We start from the raw sequence: 24637 nt of genomic DNA, 5'->3' as shown, positions 1-24637 counted from the left end.
GTGCTCTTTGTTCTGAAGGTCGTTTAAAAGGGAACGTTTCTTTCTGAGCCGATGAATATGGATGTTCATGGCACTTCCGTTGTGCTTTGGATTTTAGCAAATGGTTGACGTTGTAGATATGGAAACCAGCTGCCGATTAGCTCTTCGGCTGACTTAACGCCGAGCACTTTGAATATTACAATTGCATTGTTTGTCTTCAGTGGATTGGCCATCCATCATGCCTTGTCAAAAGCCTTTTTCTTTTTTCTGACTCTCGCCTAATTGCTACTGCTTGCATACTGCTAAAAGATGGAAGAAAGAGCATTTGCCTCTCATTAATCTGAGTGGCTAAAAGGTTATTGATTTCTCAGAGTGGTGATGACTTCCCAAACAAATCACTTCCAAAACACGAGCTGGTGAAATGCATCTTTTCACTAATGGAAACCATCATGGGGAAAATGGCTGAAATATGTAATGCGCCGTCCCCTCGGCCGGAGCGTTCTTTCCACGGAAAGTAGATTAGACAGTGACACGAGTTTTGTTGCATTCAAAAATACATTATCACTTTTGTTCTGTTTTCATTAGCCAACCTGGAGCCCTGCCTATTACCAACAACAGATATTTAACAGACCCGAGGCTCAGGGCGGCGTATCAGCTCAAGTGCAGGGTGTCAGGGCTCAGTGACAGGGTTATGCTGCCAGATATATAGCGAGGGGGGGGGGGGACAGACAGTGATGAAGTGCTGGTCGTGTGTGTGTGTGTTGGCAGCTTAGCGGTGGCTGACACAGAGGCAGAAACAAACACACACACACACACACACACATGCACGCACCGCTCACGCTGGTCTTGTCCCTGCATTTCACATTCCTTTCCTGAGAAGTAAGCAGCCTGTTCCACAATGTCTGATTTGTCACACATCGACCTGGTTGGTGCGCCCGGCTATTATTGGAGCCGGGGTTTATACGCAGAGGGAGACGCAGCCAACCTAAAAACAGACACTGAAAGACAATGGCCGCCGAAGTCCCCGAAACACCAAGGTCTCTACCTCGCTGTGAAGCGGAACCTCCGCCGCCGGCATTTTATCCCGGTCGTCAGGAGAATCCGTCCGCCGACAACACTCTCAAAACCTCGGAAAACACGTCGAATATCAACCGGGCAAAGAGAAAAAAGCTTCCGGAGAATATTTTCGCCGTAATGTGCACATATATATCCTGGATTTCCTGCTGACGTGGCCAATTGAAAGGACACGGGAGGAGAAACGGCGTGCCGTTTTTTTTTTTTTTTTTTTCTCCTCCTGACCAAATCTTACTGGTGCTGAAGTACAGTCCTCGGGTGCTGACGGGGTGTAAAGCAGTTTCTAAATACATCTGTGTGCACGCAGATATCTCCTTCGGCGTTCCGACGTCGGGACAGAGCTGGATTGTGCGGTTAAAGGGAGGCTGGCCCGAGGGCTGAGGCTCAGTCATGGCTATAAGTCCTCTCTTCTGGAACAATGGCTTGAGCTTACAGCTGTCCCTGTCACGTATAGCACTGGACTCCCTCATTCCTCTGATGCATTGTACCACTCGCCATGTGGGGCTTTACTTGAGAAAAGAAAAGCCTCCAGGCATTTTAGAAATGTTGCTGAAGGGTTGTGACTGTATCCTGCAAAGTATAGCGCAACCTCGGACGATTTTTACTCATCGTTTTACATTGTTTTCCTTTAGGGCTACAAGAAGGATGGTCCCGGTTTTGAAGCGGCTTCTATAAGACCTTTAAATGAAAAAGCGAACCGACACCTATTCATTTTGTTCTTTTCCTATTTTCTCCTCCGGACAAACAACGTCAATAATCTGATCTCAAAAACGGGTATTTCCAGTGCAGCCGGGGGTCATTCCTCTGTGCCGGAGAGCAGCATTATTGCGAAATCAGGCTCAATTCTTCAAGCCTTGAGCCCTGCACTTCAGCCATTAATATCTCGCGTTTCTGCAGTTGCCTCTTTGCAGTGGCTTTGGGATCAAGGGGGCGACCAATTCCATTCCCAACTCCCTACAAGCAGCACTAAATGTGATTGACCGGGACAGGAAAGCCTGAACCTCCCTTAAATAACCCGGCGGCACATTGGACGACACCCGTCGCCAATATGGGATTGCGCGAGAGGGGAGTTTTTGCACCACCTATTGAATGCAGTAAAGTACGGCACTATTTAGATCGGGGAGCGCGACCCCACGACCCGCGGATAAAGAAAATCTTTCTTTTGTCATTAGACCTTCTGGATCGCATTTTGAAAAACGACTGTTTCCAACATCGCCTTTGCAAAACGAGAAAACGATGAGACAGCAGAAGCGTTTTGGTAAATTGATATTATCGTGCAACATTTGTGTAATTGCCTAGTATAAAGTGTAATCGTTGCATTCAGAACTGACAAAAGTTTTTAACTTTTGAACCAGCGCGCCTCTAAGCGGTCCACGGAAACATTTTCATGGATAAAACTGGTCCTCGGTACAAAAAAGGTTGGGGATCGCTCAATTGGATGAAGCAGGCGACTCAAAGAGCACAATAATTGGTATTTGGTAAATAATGAAAATGAAAGAGCTGCAATAACATAATTCTTGGAATCTTGGTTTAATATACTGAAGCAGCTGGCTATCGAAAAACCCTCCCGCTCTCTCTCTCTCTCACACACACACACACACACACACACACACACACACACACACACACACACACACACACACACACACACACACACACACACTCATCTCATGCTGCGCATTATGAAATAAAATAATGTGAACAGTCCGGAGGGTCCAAAGCCAGGTGAGCGAACAGACGCAGAATCGACGTCCCGCGAGAACGAAAGGGGTCGCTGTGACCTTGACGGTGTTTTTGCAGATTGGTAAATGTAGATTACAAATATAAAGGCTCCGGCGGCGCACGCCTCTCGCGGCTCTTAAAACTCCGCAACCGGTTCTGTCTCGAAAGCACCGGCCTTGCCACCTAATCCCTTCGCCACATTCATTTCTGTGAATGAGAGTATTTTTGCCTCTACACCGAAATCCAAATCTGCAAATTAAACTGTCAATTGTAAGTGGCTTAACTGTTTACTTGAGAACTTTTTTTTTTTTTATTTTTTTTTTGCTCATTTTACCAAATGAAATTGAAAGAGGCAAATTGCCACGGCAGCCCGAGCTCCCGCCCGAGTACGCTCTGCGACAAAATCAACCATTTCTAAAGTGATTATCCGAGAGGAAATACAGTCGTAGATAATTTTAAAGTCAGTCTGAGCGTTGTGATTGCTGCATTCAGAGTGGTGAGACATTTCATCAAACGCTTGCGGAAACTAAGTGGAGAAGGCGAAGGATCTTTGTCTGTTTCCTCATTGGCTGTTTTGACAGCAGACAGCTTGTAAGTAGGTCAGGGAACATGAGAGGATTTACAAAGCACTCATGGGAATCATTATAAGACACTGCAACTGCAGCCCAGACAATAATGCAAAAGGATCCATATCAGCTCAAAATCCCTTTAACCTTGGTTTAGTTTGAGGTTATATTGATGAGGATAATTAGCAAGTTGCCAGCGTGTCTCCAATCTCTTTGAAGTCGCATCAGACTTCTTTGTAGCTGCTGCTACCACATGTAGCGTCACCTGCTCTGGAGCCTGAGATGAGCGCCGACTTCACGTTGTTTTTTCATCAGTGTTCAGATGGGAAACATTCATACGGTATTTGACAAAAAAAAAAAAAAATTGCTTCTTCTTACATCGTTGGGAATGAGCAGCTCCTGAGACGTCTGCGAGTTCGAGTCCATCCCTGGCGAGGAAAGGAAATTAAAAAAATGAAAACAAGCGTCAGGTTTTCAGTTTGCAAACCGCCATTGACAGTGAAAAAGCCCGGTAGCAGAAGTGAAACATCTCATTTCCATTTTAACCAACTCATGTTGAACACGGCACCCTCTTCTTCCTCCTCCAGGTTTTCGTAATGTGTGGAACACTTCGTTTCACATGTTTCTCCCGCACCAAGAGATATGAGGGCGCTCTAAAGACTGCTCGCCCTGCACTGATACATGCACGGTAAGTGACATCCAGTCTTTATCTATCACATCTAAATTTAGGTTTAAAATCCATGTCAAGTCGAGGATACATGAGAGGTGCAAACACAAATCTCCATTAACTATATTCGTAGACGGACGTTTGGTTCCGCCGTCTGAGTAGCTCACAGCAGACACCGCTTTTTAAATGAATGACATGTTATGCTGTGTGCGCACACACACACACACACACACACACACACTCACACACCAGGTATGATACTTGAAGACGGCTGGGCAATTGGACTCAGGCCTTGTTGCATTGACAGCTGATGTAGTTTGGCCAGCTGCGAAATAAAAGAGGGAGAATTGAATGTCATGTAGGAAGGCCGAGGCATATCCTTTTCAATTATAACACTTTCCCGTGCTGGCTTACCTCTGAGTGTGGAATGCCATATTGGTTTTGCAAAGTGTAGGCCTGAAAAACGGTAAATCACAACCGTAAAGCAACAAGCACAGGTAATAAAACTCAATCATTTAAATGGGCGTCAATATACAACTTTCCTTAAAATATAAAATTAGGCTTCTGATGACATTGTTTACAAAAAAATCTTTCTATCTATCTATCTATCTATCTATCTATCTATCTATCTATCTATCTATCTATCTATCTATCTATCTATCTATCTATCTATCTATCTATCTAGACTGTTTCAGGTTTTTTGTTTATTCATGTATTTATTTAATTTAATTCAATTTTGTCTGTATCTATCTATCTATCAACCAATCAATCAATCAATCAACATATATATATATATATCTATAGCTAGTGAGCTAGCTAAGTAGCTAGCCATGCTGTTTTAGGTTATTTATTAATTCATGTATTTATTTTATTTTATCTCATCTTTATCTATCTACCCACCTACCTGCCTATCTACCTATCTATAGCTAGTGAGCTAGCTATCTTGCTATCTGGCTAGCTAGCCATGCTGTTTTAGGTTATCTATTAACTCATGTATTTATTTTATTTAATGTCTGTCTGTCTGTCTGTCTGTCTATCTGTCTATCTGTCTGTCTATCTATCTATCTATCTATCTATCTATCTATCTATCTATCTATCCATCTATCTATCTATCTATCTATCTATCTATCTATCTATCTATCTATCTATCTATCTATCTATCTATCTATCTATCTATCTATCCATCTATCCATCTATCTATCTATCTATCTATCTATCTATCTATCTAGACTGTTTCAGGTTTTTTGTTTATTCATGTATTTATTTAATTTAATTCAATTTTGTCTGTATCTATCTATCTATCAACCAATCAATCAATCAATCAATCAACATATATATATATCTATAGCTAGTGAGCTAGCTATCTAGCTATCTAGGTAGCTAGCCATACTGTTTTAGGTTATTTATTAATTCATGTATTTATTTTATTCTATCTCATCTTTATCTATCTACCCACCTACCTACCTATCTACCTATCTATAGCTAGTGAGCTAGCTATCTAGCTAGCTAGGTAGCTAGCCATGCTGTTTTAGGTTATCTATTAACTCATGTATTTATTTTATTTAATGTCTGTCTGTCTGTCCGTCTATCCATCTATCCATCTATCTATCTATCTATCTATCTATCTATCTATCTATCTATCTATCTATCTATCTATCTATCTATCTATCTATCTATCTATCTATCTATCTATCTATCCATCTATCTATCTATCTATCTATCTATCTATCTATCCCCGTGTCTCCTCCGTGTGCTCAGTAATTAGCCAGGGGTTGTCCATGTAGCTCGGAGCAGATAGCACACAGCTTAACTCAATTCTGACTGACGCCAGCAGTCTGGCCACGATTACCAGTCCATCCATGGTCATAAACTGGAGATAAGAGCTCGCCCTGCTGAAAAACCCATCTGCGCATCTGGGCTGTTTATTTTCGAATATATAAAACACCAGCCATTAATGGTTATAATCCTGCCAATTAAAGTACAAAGTCTTTTTTCCCCTCATTTTTTCAGCGGCTGCTTCATCTATCTGTGTCAATTGCATCTGGTATTGTTGTCCGGGGAGGAATATTCCTAAAACCTATTTTCTGCGGTTGCGGAGTTTGGCAGGGCTAAAAAAGAGACGGGCGAGCGGTGACGGCATCGTGTTTCAGGAGCGGCTATAGTTATTCGGACAGGCTGGAACAATAGCTGCAGCTTACGTTCAGCTGTTGTTTTTAATACCACATGCCAGATGATAGACTGTTTAAATTTGGACATACCACACAACCCCGGCTCTCGCTCGCGGGCCCCCTACCCCCCCGTTCGAAATGATAAAGGCTGATTTCAACCATTATATTTTTATATTGAAGGTGACTCCTACCTGTTGAAGGTCGAGGCCGCCCTGGGCGACCGAGTACAGAGGGTGGGTCGCGAATTCGGACGCCTCGAACACCTATCCACACACAGAGAGGAGACGCACGGTTACTCAGATTCGAATATTTATCCGAGATATGGCAAACGGAGAGAAATTTAACCCCCTTTGTTCGTCATTTTGAAACTTCAACAAACCCGACGAGCTTCCGGCCGGTGACTCATCCCCGTCGTCTTCTCCTCTCCACTCCATTTTCCTTCAAACATCCCTTATCGCGACGCCGCTTCGGTAACAGCCGCCTCCCTGTGACCGGAGCCTCCCCGCTGCTTTAATTTGATAACTCATCATGACCAACCCATATGTGTGTTTGCGTATGTGCATATATATATAAAGCGTTTCATAAACTTATCAGGGTGTAAGGCTGCACAAACAGTATGAGAGCTGCTGACAGCTATGCAGAGTATCTGCCTGCTGCTGCTGCAGCCAGAGGAGACGGCAGGTCTCCAGTCTCACTTGCTAATCTTGTGACTTGCTTCATGGGAGGGTGGATATCTGTCCCTTTGCTAACAGCGCCGACACACACACACACACACACATACACACACACGCGCGCCCCACCCTCCCTCACGCACACACACACACACACTACAAAGAACGCATGCCACTTTTTGTTCCGCCACGCGAGGATGTTTGTGCTTCTCACATGAAGTCAAGTTGGAGAGACGGGTAACAGTTTGTGATTTGTTTTTAGTTTAAAAAAAAAAAAAAAAAAATGTTAATAAATAAAACACAACCCGTGGTCGCTGGAAAAAAAAAAAAAAAAACAGAGCTATCGGTTCGGTTTTCCCGTCTGCGCCAAAACACGAGGTTTGAAGGTGGCTTGGTTCATTTTATTTTAAGTCATTCACCCGTTTGACCTTTTAACCGGCTTAATCCCTTTGAATAAAAGTGAAAGACTCAAGGGATCGGTGACAGAGACAGGGAAATGGGACGGCTAACAAAAATCAGCCATGACTATATAATTATCTTGAAGAAATTGCAAAGCGCAGACGGTAAGAACAAACCCTTTTCTGTTTTTTAATTGATGAATAGTGTGCTTTTCTGTTCTTCCTCCCTCTGGCTTTTCACGCTCCCTTCACTTTTGTCCCTTGAATAAATCATGCTGATCACCTAAATAATGAGTGAAAGCACTTTAAATGTCCAGAGCGCCCCCCCAAACCCGACCCAAACCAAATATAAAAAAAAAAAAAACACACAACACGCTGTTGTCCTGTTTTCCATTTAGCAAGTCATCGATCTGCATCGTGCAGCGTGGGATTGTAGAGAAATCCTCCGTCGAGATGTCTGCTTTCTATTAATAAAATGGTGCTTGATCTGCCAGCAATTACATTGTTTTAGCAGAAATCTCTTTCCAAAAACCGTGGCGCGGTTACAAAAAGATAATCAGCAGACCTTGTTTTGTGCAGTTAATAAGAAACTATCTTGCCGACTGAAGCATACGCCAAACGACCGAATGAAGCCGAGTGAAGCAAAGTCCTTTTTTTGAAATACTTATTATTCTTTCTCTTTAATTTTCTCTTTCTTTTTTTTTTTTTTATCTTAAGCAACCAGCCATTATTTTATAGGAAGATTCACTTCTGTTGAATTTTTTTTATGTCAGGAAGCTATTTATTTTTTTGGTACCAAAAAAAAAGGTCCCGATGTTTATTTTTCCCTTTTCATTATTTATCCATTTTATTCACATGATTTTCTTTATTTTGAGAGAACAACTTTTGGTTTGCCGTCACCAGCTCTTGACTTCTGATGCCAACAATCGGGAGTAAACCATTCAAACAGGGAAGCAGGATAAGAGTTACATTTTTCACATACTGTGGCTCTTGAAGGAAAATATAACTAAAAAAGGTATAATTATTAAGTATAAAACATTGGCATGAAAAACAAATGTCGTTGGAAACATGCATTTAGACTCACCATGTTGGTGACTCCTAACATTTTCATTTCATGCAAGGAAAGTTCAAACGTTGATGTCTTTAGGAAAGTTCAATATCAGGAAATGGCAGTAGATGACTCCATGAAAATAAAAGGAAGTGGAAAAACTGCACTAGGGGCAAGAAAGAGGGGTTTCTTTGATTTTCAGGTAAACTTTCTCTTAAAAAAACATCCACGGCTAAAAGAACCCGCAATACAATTCTCCATCCCCTATGCGGGCTCTCTGGTTCCGAGGCATTTTTCTTTCTTTATTCAAGAGTGGGATGTTTTTCCATCTGAAAGCTAAATTTTTAATCTCACTTTGAGATTTTGTGATGCTCTCCCCCACTCAAAACTCAGCCGTGTTACTAAAATAGCTGCGGCTTAAAGTTAGATTTTCTCTGCTCATGCCCAAAATGTGAGCTTGCAGTTTGGATTTATTGTCGCTTGGGAAGATTTCCTGCACTTGAGCTGAAACCCTTTTCCTCTCCGAGTGGAACAGCTGCTCTTGGGAGTCCTGCTTTGCCCTTGGGGTTTTTTTTTGGGGGGGGGGGGGCAATGACCCTGTAAAAGTCCCCAACCAATAGATTGCCAGGATTCCCTTTGACCCAGTGTGGGGTCATTTGGTTTTGTACTTTTAGCGTCTTAAACAGGACATGACCTTTAATATATACGCCTCTGTCATTATAACCTTTCGCATACTGCACGTCATTATATGATAACAATAATAAGTATGTACTAGCAAATATCAAGTGGACCTACTTGGCAAATGAGAAGCAGTGCAATGCGTCGGAGCTCTTTTGCGGTTCATTTATTCTATCTGGAGCCGAGGACACTCTCGCAGACGCGCAGATACTTATGGCAAATCAGCAGCTAACTTCGCCGTCTCTCTTAACACTACGTGAACTACTCATGCCGAAAAATGCATTGGTACACTTGCTGAATGCGAGGGTGGACGCTAAATAAATGTCAGGATGCGGTATTTTGTTAAACGCTGACGCTATAATCCCCGGCCTTTGGATTATTTCTTTATCGTAACCTTACATGAGTAAGATAACGTTATATTTCAAATTATTTAGGCAAACTTGTGCTCATGCGATGAGAGCGCATATGTTTGTAGGCACATCAGCGACTAGTTATGCCTATGAGAGGAGACGGTTACACTAAGTGCCGGAGCTACGAAGGTATGCATGCCAGTATAAATCATTTTACACCATGAATCGCATGCATTCTCCAGTGGTTTATGGCCATAATAGCATACTGCTGCATAATCAATAGAAATTCCACCAGCATGGAATACAATTAGCCTATATATACACGACAAAAACTGGACCTTCACCCACAACATGAAAAACACACAAGTCATCGTGTATGATATACACAACGGTTCTTGTCAGCATTGGCGTGGTCGGTGCGATAGCTAACCTCATGTAGGCATAGCATAGATGAGCTCCGGTTACCATCTGTCATTTTGAATTGTAGAACTGTGCACGAGCGTATGTGGCTAATTCACGTCAACCCGGCGCTAACGTACAGCGTTTGACAACACAAAGCGGTTCTGCGTCGTCACGGCGCGGTTACGTAGAGCCGCGGAAAATCCAGGAGTGTTAGCGGCTGTGCACGCAACAGTACTTAATATGCGAGGTGATGCAAAAATACATTTTTCAGTGAGCAAAAACAGTAAGCAACTGTAAACTGAAGTGGAAATATGCAAGAACTGAGGGATTGAATCCAGAAGGTCAAGCAGAGGCTGTATGAAAACAAGGGCCGGCTTTGAGGGTCAAACAATTTGAAAGTAAAATAAACAAGCTCCGCATTTGAATAGGAAGATGACGCTTTTGAATAAAGAGAAGAATACGCTCTGGTTCTTTTTCCCATTATCCATTCACAATAGCTCCTGTTGACATCTCGTTCTCTCACCTGGTTTCCTGCGATGAGAAGGGCAGCCGGTGAAGGGCTTGGTCGATAAGGGATGGTCGCGCCCTTCGGAGGAGACTGAGGAGTCAAGGAACGGGAGAGACGATTCAATAATGCAAACCTCGCCGAATAAAAATCCTTGGTCTCTCCGATACACTAAGACGTGGTAATAATTAGACGGGAAATCACACCGATATTACTCTCTTCCTTATTTTTCTTTTAATAATATGGGTCATCTGAAGATTGCCGTAGGACGGCGGAGGGGTCTTTGCCGACGGTAGCTCGGAGCTGCGGCTTGCATCGCTACGAACTCCGCGGCGGCTCGCCCTCTGGATAATTCGAGCATCCACTGACAGCGAGACATGTTCAGATAATATTCTTCAGACATCAATAAGAAAAGGAGATTATACAGTGCACGCGACACTGTAAGCTGCGTATCTCTTATCAAGTCACTGCAGTGTTGCCGATACCGTTTTGGGGGTTTAAAATGTAGAGCATCTTTGCTGTGGGAGCAGTCACAGCAAATTCTTTGTATAACTTTGCATAATTTAAATCTCGGAGCCAAAAGCAAGAAGCCGCTGGTACTGAATCCTAATGAAAGTTGCTTTGAAGAAAGCCCTGGAAAACTGGATCAAACTAGCAATTAGTCAGTCAGGTCCAGCTGCACCGCCGAAACAAAAAAGACTTGTGCACTTCCATGAACACACAGGGAGAAACTGTGCTCGGGGTTGTTTTTTTCTTATCTACTCTCCAGTTTTCTCAAGAGAGCTGTGGAGCTGTTGTCTAAAGGTGGACAGACTTTGCCGCAGGTCAGTTTGTTTTCTGTTAGCGGCTTAATGTCCTCTCCAACAATACTAAGCTCTGACACGAGAGCCGCACCTTTTGACTCCGTGTGATGTCACGTCGCGAGATAACAGCTACGACACCGCAATCTCGGGGAGCTCCATTTTTTTTTTTTTTTTTTAAGCCTCGATTCGTCGTGAGGTTCGCTCGTACATTTGAGGCGCCTCTCCGTTGAAAATGCGAACATGTGATTATCTGCATCGATGGAACAAACGGAAAACATTATCGCCGGCGGCAGCGGTTTCCAGGGGGGCAGGGCTTCGTCGAGTTCGGTGTGGGAATGCGAAGCGGGGAGAGGGACGGCCTCCTACCTCCAGGATTACTGTGCAGATGAGCTTGACACACTGGATTACAGAGTCCTGATTGCCAGATATCGTCACCCCTCGCTCAGTGGAGTTGGGCAGCAAATCCCCTGCCACCTGTATCTGTGCTCCGGTGCTCTGGAAATGATAGGGGTTTTAAAATAAAGATTAGGGCAATGCTGGTGATAAGACGGGTCGTAATTACAGCGCCAGCGGATTCCTTCCACGTTTTCCCGCTGACCTTTTTTTTTTTCCCCACCTAACCCCGAGATCCTGTCAGGCTGGAGATAAAGTAAAAAACCCATTAACGGTCAGAAAATGTGTTCTTCGTTACAGCCGATACGTCGCCAATATAGAACGCACGTCGGCACGAAGCTAATTAAATCTATTACGCCTTTATCAACAAAGGATGTCACTATCGCGTGATCGGATGTTTGAGGGCGACCGATGTTCACAGGTGCACGGAAATAAAGCGCAGATTGGAAATAACACACTGTCTGTCTGGCTGCAGGAAATCAATCAAAATAAGCTATTATTGAAGGGGCCGCTGAGTGATACCGAGCCGAGACCGAGACGGATCGGATAAATCCTACCCTAATGTTTCAGCGGGGCCTTAAAGTCATCGCAAATGTTCCCGACTGAACTCGCCCCCGCTGAGTCACACTCTGTGCTCGGCTGAGAGACCAATCATCGACTATCTGTAATTGTCACACTGATTTTGTGTCTTGATAGACTAATTCCACTTTCAGTCAGAAGCAGATGCTGCATGTTGTTGCTCTACAATGCTGCTCATTTTTTAGTCACATTAACAATAATGCTCTAATAAAATGTCCTGAACCGTGTGATCCTCTGTCTTTTCCTATCCTCCATTCACTCATTCATTCGCTCTCACTGACATTTCCCTCTCCTTTTAATATTCATATTTATTGACACATTTATTGACATACTTATTGTCACTATAACTGTCATGCTGTTGCCTGTGGTGATCAATAAAGTTTATCTTATCTTAGAGTATAAAGTGCAATGCAAAGGAGGACTTGAACACCATAAATCGAAACAATACTCTATTAAAGCTTCTCCTGAATAAGAATCATTTCTAGCTCGATATTTCTGTGTTGGATGGCTTGGGGTTTATTTGTGTCATTTGTGCGACTAACCTCTCGGATCTCCTTTATCTTGGCTCCTCCTTTCCCGATGAGAGAGCCACATTGGCTGGCAGGGATGACCAGCCGCAGGGTGACAGGAGGCTTGGAGCTGATGGTGCCGTTGGCGACCAGGGCAGCCAAGTCCTAGGGGGGGGACAAAGGTAATAAAATTGTGAAGGGCTTAGTGAAAGCCTGGTGGGGAAAAACAAATAAATCAAAACCCAACTTAGGTGGCAAAGTTAGGGAGGAAGGCCTTGACACGATGAATGACTCTGGGGCGTTAACGACAGCGAACACAGCGGTGCAGGCATCGGATTTACATTCAGATCATTTTATTGGTAATATTGGAACTGATTCAGCTCAAATCAAAACAGTCACCTTGACCTTTTACATCCAGCGAAAGATTTTTCAACCTTGAGGAAGAAAAAAAAAAAGAAATCAATACGGTTACCTGGATACAAAAAACAAAAAAATCATAACCACCTCCAAAAAAACCGAAAAAAACAAAGAAAAATACTTTTATTGAATCCCCGCGAGTTCCTATTTTATCAGTACTCAAGCAAAGGTCTTTATCAAAAGAAAGGAAAACGCTCGGACGGAAAGGGACACTTTCGTCAATAATGGCATTTCAGCTATCTTCAAGAAAAATATCTCCATCTTCATGTCGTATTTTATCTCCTGCAAAATATTTATCAGCATGGCTACCGCTCTGAGGAGGCTCAGCCTGGACATAGAGCCGTCATTACAGGTTGTCTTTGAATGTCCTGTTTTAGATGAGAAAGGTACATTTTATATTATGTAGTATCATTTTTCAATTCAATTCAGCCAAAACCTGTTTGTGATACCTCCACACTCAGAGGCTAATAACTGCTAGACAAAAAATTGAGAAAATAAGAATAAGAATAGGAATAAGAACAACTTTATTTATCCCGAAGGAAATCGTTGTGCCAGAGTTTCAAGTAAAAAAGCGCCTGTTTCTAGCAACTACGAGCCACACAAAAATCAAATTCTAGAATTCCAGTAAAGAAATTTCCTTTCATAGCATTTTCAGAATCAGAAAAAGGAAAAACGTAGTTGTAGGAATATACGGGGTGAGCTGATAACGCTAGTAGCATGAGCTGCATTGGCTGCGTTAGCTTGGGCTGCTAACAAAGCTTCGTCACGGTTAGCTTATTGTAAGTCTGTCGGAGATAAATGTCTGCTGCCACTGGAGGTGAGGTGAAAGAGGAGACGCCTGAGATGAGGATGAGATCGGGACGGCGTAAAGGGCGATATATTAAAAAAAAAAAATCTCAAAAAACTAAGCTAAAAAATTTAGCAAACCTCAAAAACGTTGAAAAAGCTACTCCATGCCCCGGAACAGGAAGTCTCTTTTCTATCAATCTAAAGGAATGAGTAGCCACGCATTGTCAGCCGTCCCTCCCACGCTGCAGTGTCTCATTCGGCAGGAGAAAGTGGGCGGGGCTTCCAGCGCAGACGTCTGGTCTCAGGAGAATCACAACATGTTTATGTCAGTATGTGAATGGTTGTAAAATGTCTTAAAAGGTGGAGAGAAATCCCCAGAATCCGGCGAGGCCGCAGCGCGCCGACGGCCAATTTCGGAACTGGGCAGCACATTTGAGAATCTAACTCTCCGCTGCGTACATGTGAAGCCAACAAGGAGAAAAAAACCACTATGATCCGTGACGAAAGTGGCGTGTTGAGCTTCTGGTGCGAGGCGAAACAGCTAAGAGCATCGGCGTCCAATTAATCTCTGCCTCTGCCGTTTGTATTTTATGTTTTGGTGCGATGACAGAACCTGACCAGTTAAGTAGTTTATGTACGAGGCAATGTGGGGTCTGAAAAGATCCTTTAACGGTGCACATCAATAAGTTCTTTATGAATTACAGGGCGTAAATGCATTTGGGTTTACAGTGTAAAACAAACTCAAACGGCATATTTCAGATACCCTTTCTACGCCAAGCCTGGTCACCTTGGGATTTCTCTCGACTGAATAAAACAGATTTATCGGGAAGGTGACGGATGACGCGCCCGAGCAAAACAACGTCAAGCACAAATGCACTAAATCAGCCGTAATCAAGGAAGATGCTTTACGTGAGGGTTTATACAGTTTGAGAAATATCTGTTTATAGCTCGGATGGCGGGATGGACATAAGTGGAATCTGTGTGAGCCTGCTGGCTTTGAAAAATGACGCCTGGCAAGATAAGACATGTTTGCTATTTTTAGCACTCGTAAACTAGGAAAAAAAAACAAAACAACAAAAAAAAAATAATCAAACACCCCGAAGAGTGTGACAGCACACTTTAAAAGACATAGTTTTGCACTCTTGACATGCTATTCGTGCTCCCGTCCGAGTTTTTCTCCGGTTGCTTCGGCCAAAAAAATAAATGAACCCAACTATCAAACGGTGTGCCGTGCATGAGCACGGTCGGAGTGTGTCTGGAGCCATTGCCATGTTTTTACAGTGCCGGGAGCAAACATCCCGCATTTCCTCTGCAGTAGGCGGAGACCGAGCTTTTAATTAATGAACAGCGTGTCTCTGTGAACCTTTGAAATGTAAATAGACCTTGCTGTCTCTCTTCCCATCAAGTTCAACCCACAACAAATATGTGACAGAGGGGTATTGGAGGCCGGTACGCAATAAAATTAGCTATTTGACTTGAGAGGGTGAGGAACCTCAAGGGATTTGACTTATGAAAGGCACTCGGTGGTGTTTTCAATAACCGAACTTTAAGTTTGAAAAGCATATTCTGATCTGCCTCTTGTGTCTCACCGCTCCCCGTCTATATTTAGCCTCCGAGATTGGGCTCTGTGACGTCTCGTCTCATTAGGAGAGGAGCAGCACACAGCTCATCTGTACAATCACAAGACTCTGGGCGTCATTTTCTCTGATTTGATCTAAAAATACGAGCCACATCTTAACAACTGTGAATGTTCCGATACTGCCCTGTGCTGTCCCCCCCCCACACACACACACACGTGTGGTGTATCATGTATCAAAAAAGGACAAGAACTGAAAAAAAAAAGGCTGCGTCACAGCAGCTAACTGCAACAAAACATGTGAAATTGTCTTTCATTCTTTTTAATCATTTTGCGCTCCGCACGTTGGCCCGTCTGTCACACATAGACGAACGCTCAAACCGAATAAAAGTGCAACTTCCGTCCACTACGGCCTCATTTCGGCGTCGAAAAGCGCTCTGTAATAGTTTCATTTGTTGACTTGCGACGCCCCTTGAGTAACCAATCCGGCCTGAAACCTTTGGCTGCGAGAACAGGTAATCATTTTTGTTTTTACCACTTATGGAGTGGGTGATTTTGCCAGACCACAGGATCATGTAAGAAACCTCCGCCTTATTAGTTTGTGCGTTTATCAAAAGCAGTCCAGCCGACCCGTTTCTTATTTAGGTGATTTGAAAGCCTGGCAGACCGAGACGAATGGAACAATCGCTCTTGCCCCAAGAGAGGTCGGCGTAGATACCGCTATCACTTTTATCAGAACAAGACTATTTCTTCACCGAAGGCTTTTCTTCGAGGATAATATGTTTCTGCTCTCCTCCCGACTGCCCTTTTTTTTCCCCGTGCTTTTTTATCCTCGGGTGTGTTACTTTGTTTTTTTCTAAGCGCTTACTAATCTCCAAACTCTTTCCCAGATGGTTCTTTGTAACACGCCATCTGGCTCGTAAGGTTAGCACAAATCATCGCGACGTCACTTTTCCAGGAGCTTTGACATTCTTTGTGACGGCGTCGACTAAATTGCACGGCTTCAAAGAGGGTTCAAAAATGACTTCCTGGTGCGGCGCTCGTGAAATGGCTTTTTTTACGAATCTGCCACGGCGCTTTAAGCAGAATCTCGGCGAAGCTAGCAAAATTGCACCCTTCGTGGCTCGAACGGCGGTTCATCACGCTAACAGCGGCGCCGATTAGGATTGCAACACGGGTTATTTAAACACATATTCCAACTAATCAGCATTAACCGTCCCATCCGTGGAATAATGGGACGCCATCTCAACATTTCATATCAGTCAGGAAGGCTGGAATTACGAAAGCGGCTTCGGACGATGACCCGCCGAGACAGGAAAATCACATCATTTGGTCAGTGATGAAAAAAAAAAATGAATAAAAGAAATTCCATTTTGTTCTTAATTAAAGGTGTCACATATACAGTAATTCAAGTATTTTAGAAGCACGCCGTGGGTCAGCGAACACATTGCCATGGAAACTAAAACGCTTCATTTGAACACAGGGTTGAAAGGAGGTGAGCGCGAAAGATGTTTAATGAATACCGCACTGTGTTTCAGCCAGCGTGTGTTTATTCAGCGCTGGCGGTCTGAGCGGGGAGCACCTGTCTACTCGCTAGTGTTTGCCGTGATGGTGAATCACACTGAAAACCGCTCTGATTCCGCCACATTAATTCAAGCAGAGCTCGCCTCCGATCCAGATATCCAGCTCATTCGATCCCGCCGAGAGCGAGGAGCTACTCGGAGCATCAATATGTAGAAATCTTGCACTGCGTTGCTTTTTTTTTTTTTTTGGCTCAGAAAGAAATGTTAAAATGGCTGATTTCATTTCCGTGTATTTTTTTTTTTAAACACATCTTGCAGTCTAAGTTAATTTCTTGTTCATAAAGGGACCCAGCGGAGTCGTACTCTATTCTGCTATCAAACAAATTGGACACGGTAATTACTTGTTACACTGATTAAACACAGGTCAGCAGCGACAGCAGTTACGTGCAATGGCACCACTTCAAAATCTACCTTCTGAAACCCCTCCTAAAGCATGCATGTAGTCCAGTTTTTCTTTTTTTTTTTTTGTTAAACAACATTTGCAGTAAATCGGTTCGAGCAGATGGGAAAATAAACCAAAAAGGCATTTTGAGGCGGACAGCACGGACAGCTATGAAGATGTGCATCGCTTCCAGCTTTTACAGCAGCCACGGGGAGATCATCACTCATGACTGCTTCCCCATGTGTATTTCATATTTCATTCAATTGATTTTTAAAAGGGTTTTTCTTTTTTTTTTTTCATGCCAGATATGGGGATAAGATTCCAAGTTCTGTCCCCTCGGGAAGTTGAGAGCCAGATTCATGTCGTCTCAGCTGGCCGGGTTCCAGCTTGCACTGGAGACCTTGTCTGCTTGACTGCTTACTCGGTTTTATTTAATGTCCAGCTTCTTGTTGACTAACGGCGTTATTAGCACAAACATAGTAATATGACAATGATTTCTCTTCTTAGCAGAAGAACAAGTCACCGCATTAAACGCCGTCTTTATTTTATACGCCGCAGCCTCGGTTCGACAGGAAACAAGGCTTTTCTTCCAGATGGATATTTTAAGTTTATTTCTCTCTATTATATGTCGCAATGGTCGAACATTAAATTACCCGGGGTTTTATGATTCAATAAAAGTTTTGACTATTCCCTCAAAAGAAACCAGATGCTGGAATCATCCCAAAATACAACCGTCCCTGAACGAACGTAACCAACAGCAAACATCTAACTGTTGCTTTTATGCCACTTGAATAAAAAAAATGGGCACACCCTCCAAATGATAGTAATGGCTTATTTATTTGGATTAATAGATAAAGTGAGAGTGAGAAGGCGATACTTTAAAGGATGTATTTATTTAAATAGGAAAAAAAGGGCTGATTGATGTGTCCAAAAAGAGTCTGGCCCTGCAGGGGGTAGGAGACAGCGGAACTGAAGGCTGCTATTCTAGATAACCTGCAGCCAACTGGCAAGCGAGCAAACAGGAGCCAGACTGACACTTCTAAGAGATGACCTACAACAACAACAACAAATAAGAATACTAGTAATTCTTCTACTACTATAGTGCAATAGTAAGATTTAGAAGCTGGACTTATAGTTAAGTTATTTCCATCATTTAGACACTGCTGAGCATCGGGATGAACGCACAAATGAACAGCACCGATGCTGCATATCCCAAGTAAAAAACATGCATGTTCAATAGACTGAATTACATATATCGCTGAATAAAAAACAACTAATACCACGGAAAAAAAAAAGCGTCTACTCCTCTTGTCTGCTGATAAGAACATGGGTTTTATCAGAACGCTGTGTGAAAGACCTCAGTCCACTCGGGGTCCAAAAAACTTGGAACAATAGCGTGACGTCATCATGCTAACATCCTCTGTTTTAACATTTATCAAAACATAAATGTGAAGAATGTTCACAGTGATGGGTTTGGGTGAAGGTACTTACTGTCCGTTTCTCTCCCTCCACCATCTTTCATGTGCCTTCGCCAAAAGTGAGTTTCCTCAACCTTCAAATCACGAGCTCCTTTCCTCCGGAGCTCCACATTTGAGCAACGAAGCTCGACATTTTGGGAGCAAAACGGCACTGAGCAGGTTCCCAATCATCACCGTTCGTTAGAAAAGCAGATGTTTCCCGTCAGAAATGAGTTCGAGTTGCCATTGAAGAAAAAAGAAATTTGAGTCAAATTTTAAGTAACTAATTTTTCCCCAGCTATTTTATGAATTGGCTGAGCAGAAATCATTCACCTCTTATCAAAAAGGAAAACAGATGCTGTGAAAGTATAATAGTTAGAGATAGAAGCACATTACTGTTGAAATGAGGCTCCGTAATAATGTGAAATGGCTTTTTGCATTTACTTCCCACCTCTCGCAAACAAGCAACATCGGTCGACTAGACTTTTCTGTTTGTGAAAGCCCTTCTTCAGTTGCCCTCATGGAGAGGCTGCGCCGTAAAGAAGCTTCTACTCCCGTCTTGTTTTGCAGAATAATTGTCATAATGCCGCGTGTATACGGAGCTCCAGCTTTCATCATATGCAAATGTGTCATCTGTACCTCCTCGAGTTTGTACGTGATCATGGTGAAGGCTCTGAAGACGCTGTCCGTGGAGCCGGTGATGGTGATTATCCTCTCCGGACAAGATCCCTCCGAGATGTTGACCCGAGCGCTGCTCTGTAGGGCACAACGGCATCGGGTGAGCAATGAGGAGAAACAAACCACGGCCACCTGGTATTTACATCTAGGGCACGCTTCCATATTCAGTGGTGTTTTTACAGAGACAGCTGTGCGAAATGCGGTTGGCAGCCTGTAAGACACTATTAAAAAGGTAATAATTGAAGTCAATGAAAAACAGTGAGGATTGAATTTAAAATAAAACGAAACAATAACGCATCTATCTAGATGGAATAAATGATATTTGCACTACTTTAAGTAGCCTAGCTATAATTTAGATTTCTTTCCCACCTGGTAAAGTATACAATGTTGGACTTCATCGGTCTCATTATGGGTCTTAAAGGATCACTAAATGTTGTAATTAAGGGGTGGAAGAGGTGCAAACATGCCGTTTCTCCTAAATGTCAAATGCAAACACGGAGATGATTACTCTGCAAGAACTGGGATTATAAGTCAGTATTAGCTGTTAAGAATGAAATTTTAGAAGGGAAATGGGAAACTCTAAAACATCTGAATGAAACGATATTGGGCAGAATGGATGTGAAGTGATGAGCGGACACCACTTTTTTTAATGAAGTAAAGAAATATGGCTATCTCCACGGGTTCTAACGTATGACCGAGTAATCATCGCAAGTAATACGGAAAGGATACGATCTCGTCTCAAACTATTATCTGGGAGTGCGCATGTCTTCCACTATATCAGATTCTTCCTATGGGACAACGTGACGATGTTCCTTAGGAAACCATTCATTTCGCTGGCGCGTTATTAGAGTTTAATCAGTTAAAAGGCCTTAACGTCGCCGCGGACGGACATAGTCATCAAGGGAAAAGTCAAGAGACACGAGGTGAAAGTGAGACTGAAAGCTGAGGGGCATTTCTGTGTGACAGACTGATGATCTAATGCCGTTTCTCCTCAAGGCGCTGCCCTTGGAAGATAAATCTCCTTACATTTTGCGTCCTTGTGTTTCTCTGAGTTTCGGTCACGTGAGCGGAGACGGGACGGCGCTTTGACCTCCGAGACTATTTTTCCAGTCAGCCACTGCGGCTGCAAAGCCCGGGGAGGAACTGACAGGAAGAGCCTCGCACCAACTGGCCGGCTGGCCGGCTGGATGAATGGATGGATGACTAACACGGGTGAGTAGTTTATCCAGCAGGGCCGCATTGTCTCATGACCTCACCGGTCTCCTATTTATCCTTCTGCCTCGTAAAGTTCAAAAAAAAAAAAAAAAAAAAGAAAAAAACCTTGAAACCGCAGAGAACCGGTTGCCGGTCTAATTACATGGAGCTAACCGAGCCGCATTGCACACTGGAGATTAAAAATGGGGAACCGAGGGGACAAACTCGGAGAAAAGGGTCGTCGTTACTTATGAAAAGGACAAGAAAGGGGATTTGGAGCTGTTAGAGGAGCGGCGGTAACAATGAAGGGAGTTGATTTTAAATGGAAGAGGTGCCCTTATTGCCAAAAAGGCAATTTAGACAAAGTTCCTGCGTTTCGGACTGAGAGAACACAAATCTTATCTGAGGTCTCCTGAGGTTGACTAATACTTTCCTGAGATTTTTTTTTTTTTTTCGTCACAAGCAGAGAATGTGGAAAATAAGACCCGTCCCGCCGCATGATAGCGCCGTCGGAGGCGGGCGAATAAAAACATAATCATATGCCGCACGGACGCGTGGAAGAAACACGCCGACGGTGATGCGGATGCTGCGTTTTAAATCTCAAAATGGTGGACACGTTACCTCTTCTCGTATTCGTTTCACGGTCTCTCCTTTCTGGAAAAAAAAAAGAAAATAGAAGGGCAGCTTAGTCTAAATAAAAGACTTACATCACATTGCCCTCAACCTTTAAATGAATCACGCTATATAAAGACACGCGGGAATTTAGCAGCATATCATCCAGTTTCAAGTGATCACATATCACGGCGGCGTCTTCCGGATGATATCGAGCACATCTGAATGTCTGCGGTTGACATACATCTACTGTAATGCTTGTATATGCAGTGTGTGTGTGTGTGTGTGTGTGTGTGTGTGAAGACCGCATGCCGGGGACAAGAACATTTTGTTAGCCCCGCGTCACACCGCGGCACTTTTTAGATTGCTTCTTCTCCGCCTCCATCTCCTCTGTGCAAGCGCATCAAGCCTCTTCATACTTTGGCGTATTCAGTGATATCCTTACGACAGCATCATCTCCCTGGGTCTTCTTTTTATTGTTGCCATATTTTAGGAAAAGTTATTATGCTGGGCCCGTGGTGACTTTGCTGTTGCTGCGTTGGTAGGAAAGATATGACAGCTCGGCCAAAGACAAGGGAGAGGAGGAGGCTTGTTGTGTGGAGAGGCGAGTTATTAGTCCAAATACTGCAGATCAAGTCCCCCTCTCCGTTAAGCTGCACAGTATGTGCCGAATCCCCACGTCTGTCTGCCTTTTCCCCCCTTCTTTTCTGTTTATCGCGTCGAGGTATTTTGATCTCCGCAGCATATTGCGGCAGCCGGCGAGGCGCATTTGCTTCCAACACTCTTTGTTTCTCCATCAATCTATTTTTTTTCTTCTTCCTTCTCTTATTGATGCCCTCCATAGGTGTTGTATTACAAGGCATGATAGCAGGAGCTGCGGAAGTAACACAATGCAGCCAGACCCTTCCTAACAGACACTAAAAGTCTCCACAAGGGACCGACAGTAATGTATCTTTGGAGTTCGGTTTCGTCAGGAGACTTCCAGTCAATACGCTAATGTTTTGTTTGATGGATTACTGTGGTGCATTAGGGGCGGGAGGGAAGGTTGTGGGGTCTGGAGAGGGTTGGTTTGAGACAGTTACATTTAGGATGAGGTTATTTGGACCAACAATTATTTGCCGAAGAGGCTTCGCTATCTCTGCTGACAGCGACAAAAAAAACCAAAACAACGGGAAACGGCTTGCGACGAAAACAAACGGAGCCCAAATGATGAAGGCAATTTGGAGCTGAAAGTGCAATGTATTATTTAAAAAAAAAAAAAAAATCAATCAGAGCATTGGATGGTTTTTGAGAAACATTTAAATGTTTTAAAAGCAAAGCTAATTTCAGCAAAATAAATAATAACGCTGAATAATGCGTAAAAAGCAGCTGCTCTGGAAGCCGATCAAAGCGTCGCTAAAGACATCGGGCAGACGTTACGTTTTAGCTGAACATCAAAATCAGGTTGATGTAACGGCTGGACAAACCGACTCAAATCCACGATGTTTTGTAAATGTTGACATTTCATTTTTGAAGCAACCGTCGGACTTCTGTTCATCGGGACGTGAGGAAACGACACGGCGCGTCATCCGAACAGGCTGGCGATCGACATCCCCACATTGACGTCCCAATTGAACTATTCTCGCTTGAAAAGGTTACGGAACAAAGCGATCAGATCTTTGACAAAAAAAAAAAAAAAAAAAATTCATCAATGTCAATGTTGTATCTTTGTCATGATCTCACTGAGAGCCAATGGCAGCTGAAAAAGGTGACAAATAAATGTGCGCACTCTAGAAAAGCTATCTATTTATCAAGCACATGCATTGCATTTAATTAATACCTGCCTTTTCTAATGGAGCGTAATTATTTTTTATCAATGCTTTTTCGGTTAATACATAAAAGGTGCGGAATCAAAATAAATATCTCACCTTTCCTATGATGCTGCCAACTTCCTAAAATACAAGAAATTACATGTCAACATGAATCCATAAAATGAGCACAAACACACACGTTTGCATAGAAGTTCATTTCCCTTTTCATCCGATTCAAACGCAATTTATTACCAAAAGACAGGATGTAGTCATTCGTAGAATAATGCGATTGGGGAGGCTTGTACCTTTCCGTGCATGAGCAGTCGTAATGTGAGGGTCACTCCCAAGCCCCCGTCTCCGAAGTCCTGCTCGCAGTTCATAGTGATGTGGGAGTGGCACAGAGGGAGACGCATGAACAAGGCTTTGACTCGCTCCCTCAACCGAAGGCCAGAATTTCCTCTCTGGCTCTCCGAGGTCCTTCAGTGCAGCCCTGGGCGAGGAGACAACACATTTACACATGTACGGAGCTCTTTCTTTCATGCATGATCTGGAAAAATAAAGCGATTCTTTTTAAAGATTTAGCTCCCGAGCGGTGAAAACGCTTATCGAGAGCGTTCATTTCCGACGTAGCGTAAGAGCCGAGGACGGAAAAGACTAAATGGCATTTTTCAGATCGCTGCGTGCATCAGCGCGGAGCTTCACCGTCCTAAAGAGCCGTCGGCCGACGTGGCGGTATTTTTAAACGTGAGGCAACCCAAGCCCCCCCTGCGTCACCCCCCCCCCCCCCCCCCCGCCGACAAACACATCATAAAAAAAGATTCATGCAAAGTCAATCAAATCTCATCATAGCAGATTCCGTAAAATTCATAGCGGACGTTGATTTTATCTCAGCACGCCAGATAATCATCATTCAGACAGAGGCGTCGTGTGACCGGGGTGTGTATTTGGGAATTATTCCATAATGGCAAAGAGACAAACGGTGTGACAACACACACACACACACACACACACACACAGCAATAAATATGGCAAGGGATTATTAAAATAAGTCAAATACCTATAACCTTTTAATTAGACTACAATTATTAATCAGCAAATTTGATCAAATTAGTAATGAATCACTATCTCAGGTTCTTCATCCTGCCTTTATTATAATTCAGGCTCAAAAAGACTGAATGTTGTTTTCCGCACCTCTCTATGCTATTCATTTCAAACTGAATCTGCCATTTTCTCAGCTGCATCCGGAACATCGGGCTTATGTAGACTTTGCTTTTCATTATCAAAGATAACTCCGTAATCTATGCCGGGTTAAAGGTTTGACCTCCTGTAGTCCAGAGTATCACCCAAGTCAGAATGTTTCATTTTCGTATCAGCGCAGCTCTTAATAACAGTCCATTCGGCTGCGCTGAAATAAAATTCATTGTATTTTTATGTCTCCGAATGAGCGGAATAAACTATTTTCTTCCCCTAATCAAGGTTACTTATTTGTCTGCCGAGAACACCGGAATGAGAGCGGAGCGCCGCTTCCTACTGGACCTGCATGCGTTTCATAAATCTGCATGCTTTCTGTATATTAGATGGGCTGTTTATGGAGATCGTGTTTAATAAATAGATGTTATTTTAGATGAGATCCGACCCCGGAGAGAC

General features: G+C 43.2%; 1 protein-coding gene across 1 annotated transcript in view; it reads right to left on the bottom strand.

Moving 5' to 3' along the window:
* LOC147214488 (poly(rC)-binding protein 4-like) overlaps nucleotides 1-24637 on the bottom strand; it is a 39865-nt gene that overhangs the window by 4185 nt on the left and 11043 nt on the right. Inside the window, exons 2-12 of the mRNA XM_086141883.1 lie at nucleotides 23296-23480; nucleotides 23108-23131; nucleotides 21210-21242; nucleotides 19356-19472; nucleotides 12546-12677; nucleotides 11398-11526; nucleotides 10247-10321; nucleotides 6368-6439; nucleotides 4423-4464; nucleotides 4258-4333; nucleotides 3720-3769 (exon numbers count right to left, since the gene is read on the bottom strand). Of these exons, the coding sequence (XP_085998009.1) occupies nucleotides 3720-3769; nucleotides 4258-4333; nucleotides 4423-4464; nucleotides 6368-6439; nucleotides 10247-10321; nucleotides 11398-11526; nucleotides 12546-12677; nucleotides 19356-19472; nucleotides 21210-21242; nucleotides 23108-23131; nucleotides 23296-23403 (858 nt within the window). The 5' untranslated portion in view covers nucleotides 23404-23480. The remainder of the gene's footprint in view (nucleotides 1-3719; nucleotides 3770-4257; nucleotides 4334-4422; nucleotides 4465-6367; nucleotides 6440-10246; nucleotides 10322-11397; nucleotides 11527-12545; nucleotides 12678-19355; nucleotides 19473-21209; nucleotides 21243-23107; nucleotides 23132-23295; nucleotides 23481-24637) is intronic.

This window comes from Fistularia commersonii, chromosome 34 (assembly GCF_037954325.1).
Source record: "Fistularia commersonii isolate RoL2024-O1a breed Wild chromosome 34, RoL_Fcom_v1.0, whole genome shotgun sequence".
Classification (NCBI taxonomy): Eukaryota; Metazoa; Chordata; class Actinopteri; order Syngnathiformes; family Fistulariidae; genus Fistularia; species Fistularia commersonii.
The sequence above is the reverse complement of the archived record's forward strand: the minus strand, read 5'-3'. Positions and strand labels throughout refer to the sequence as shown.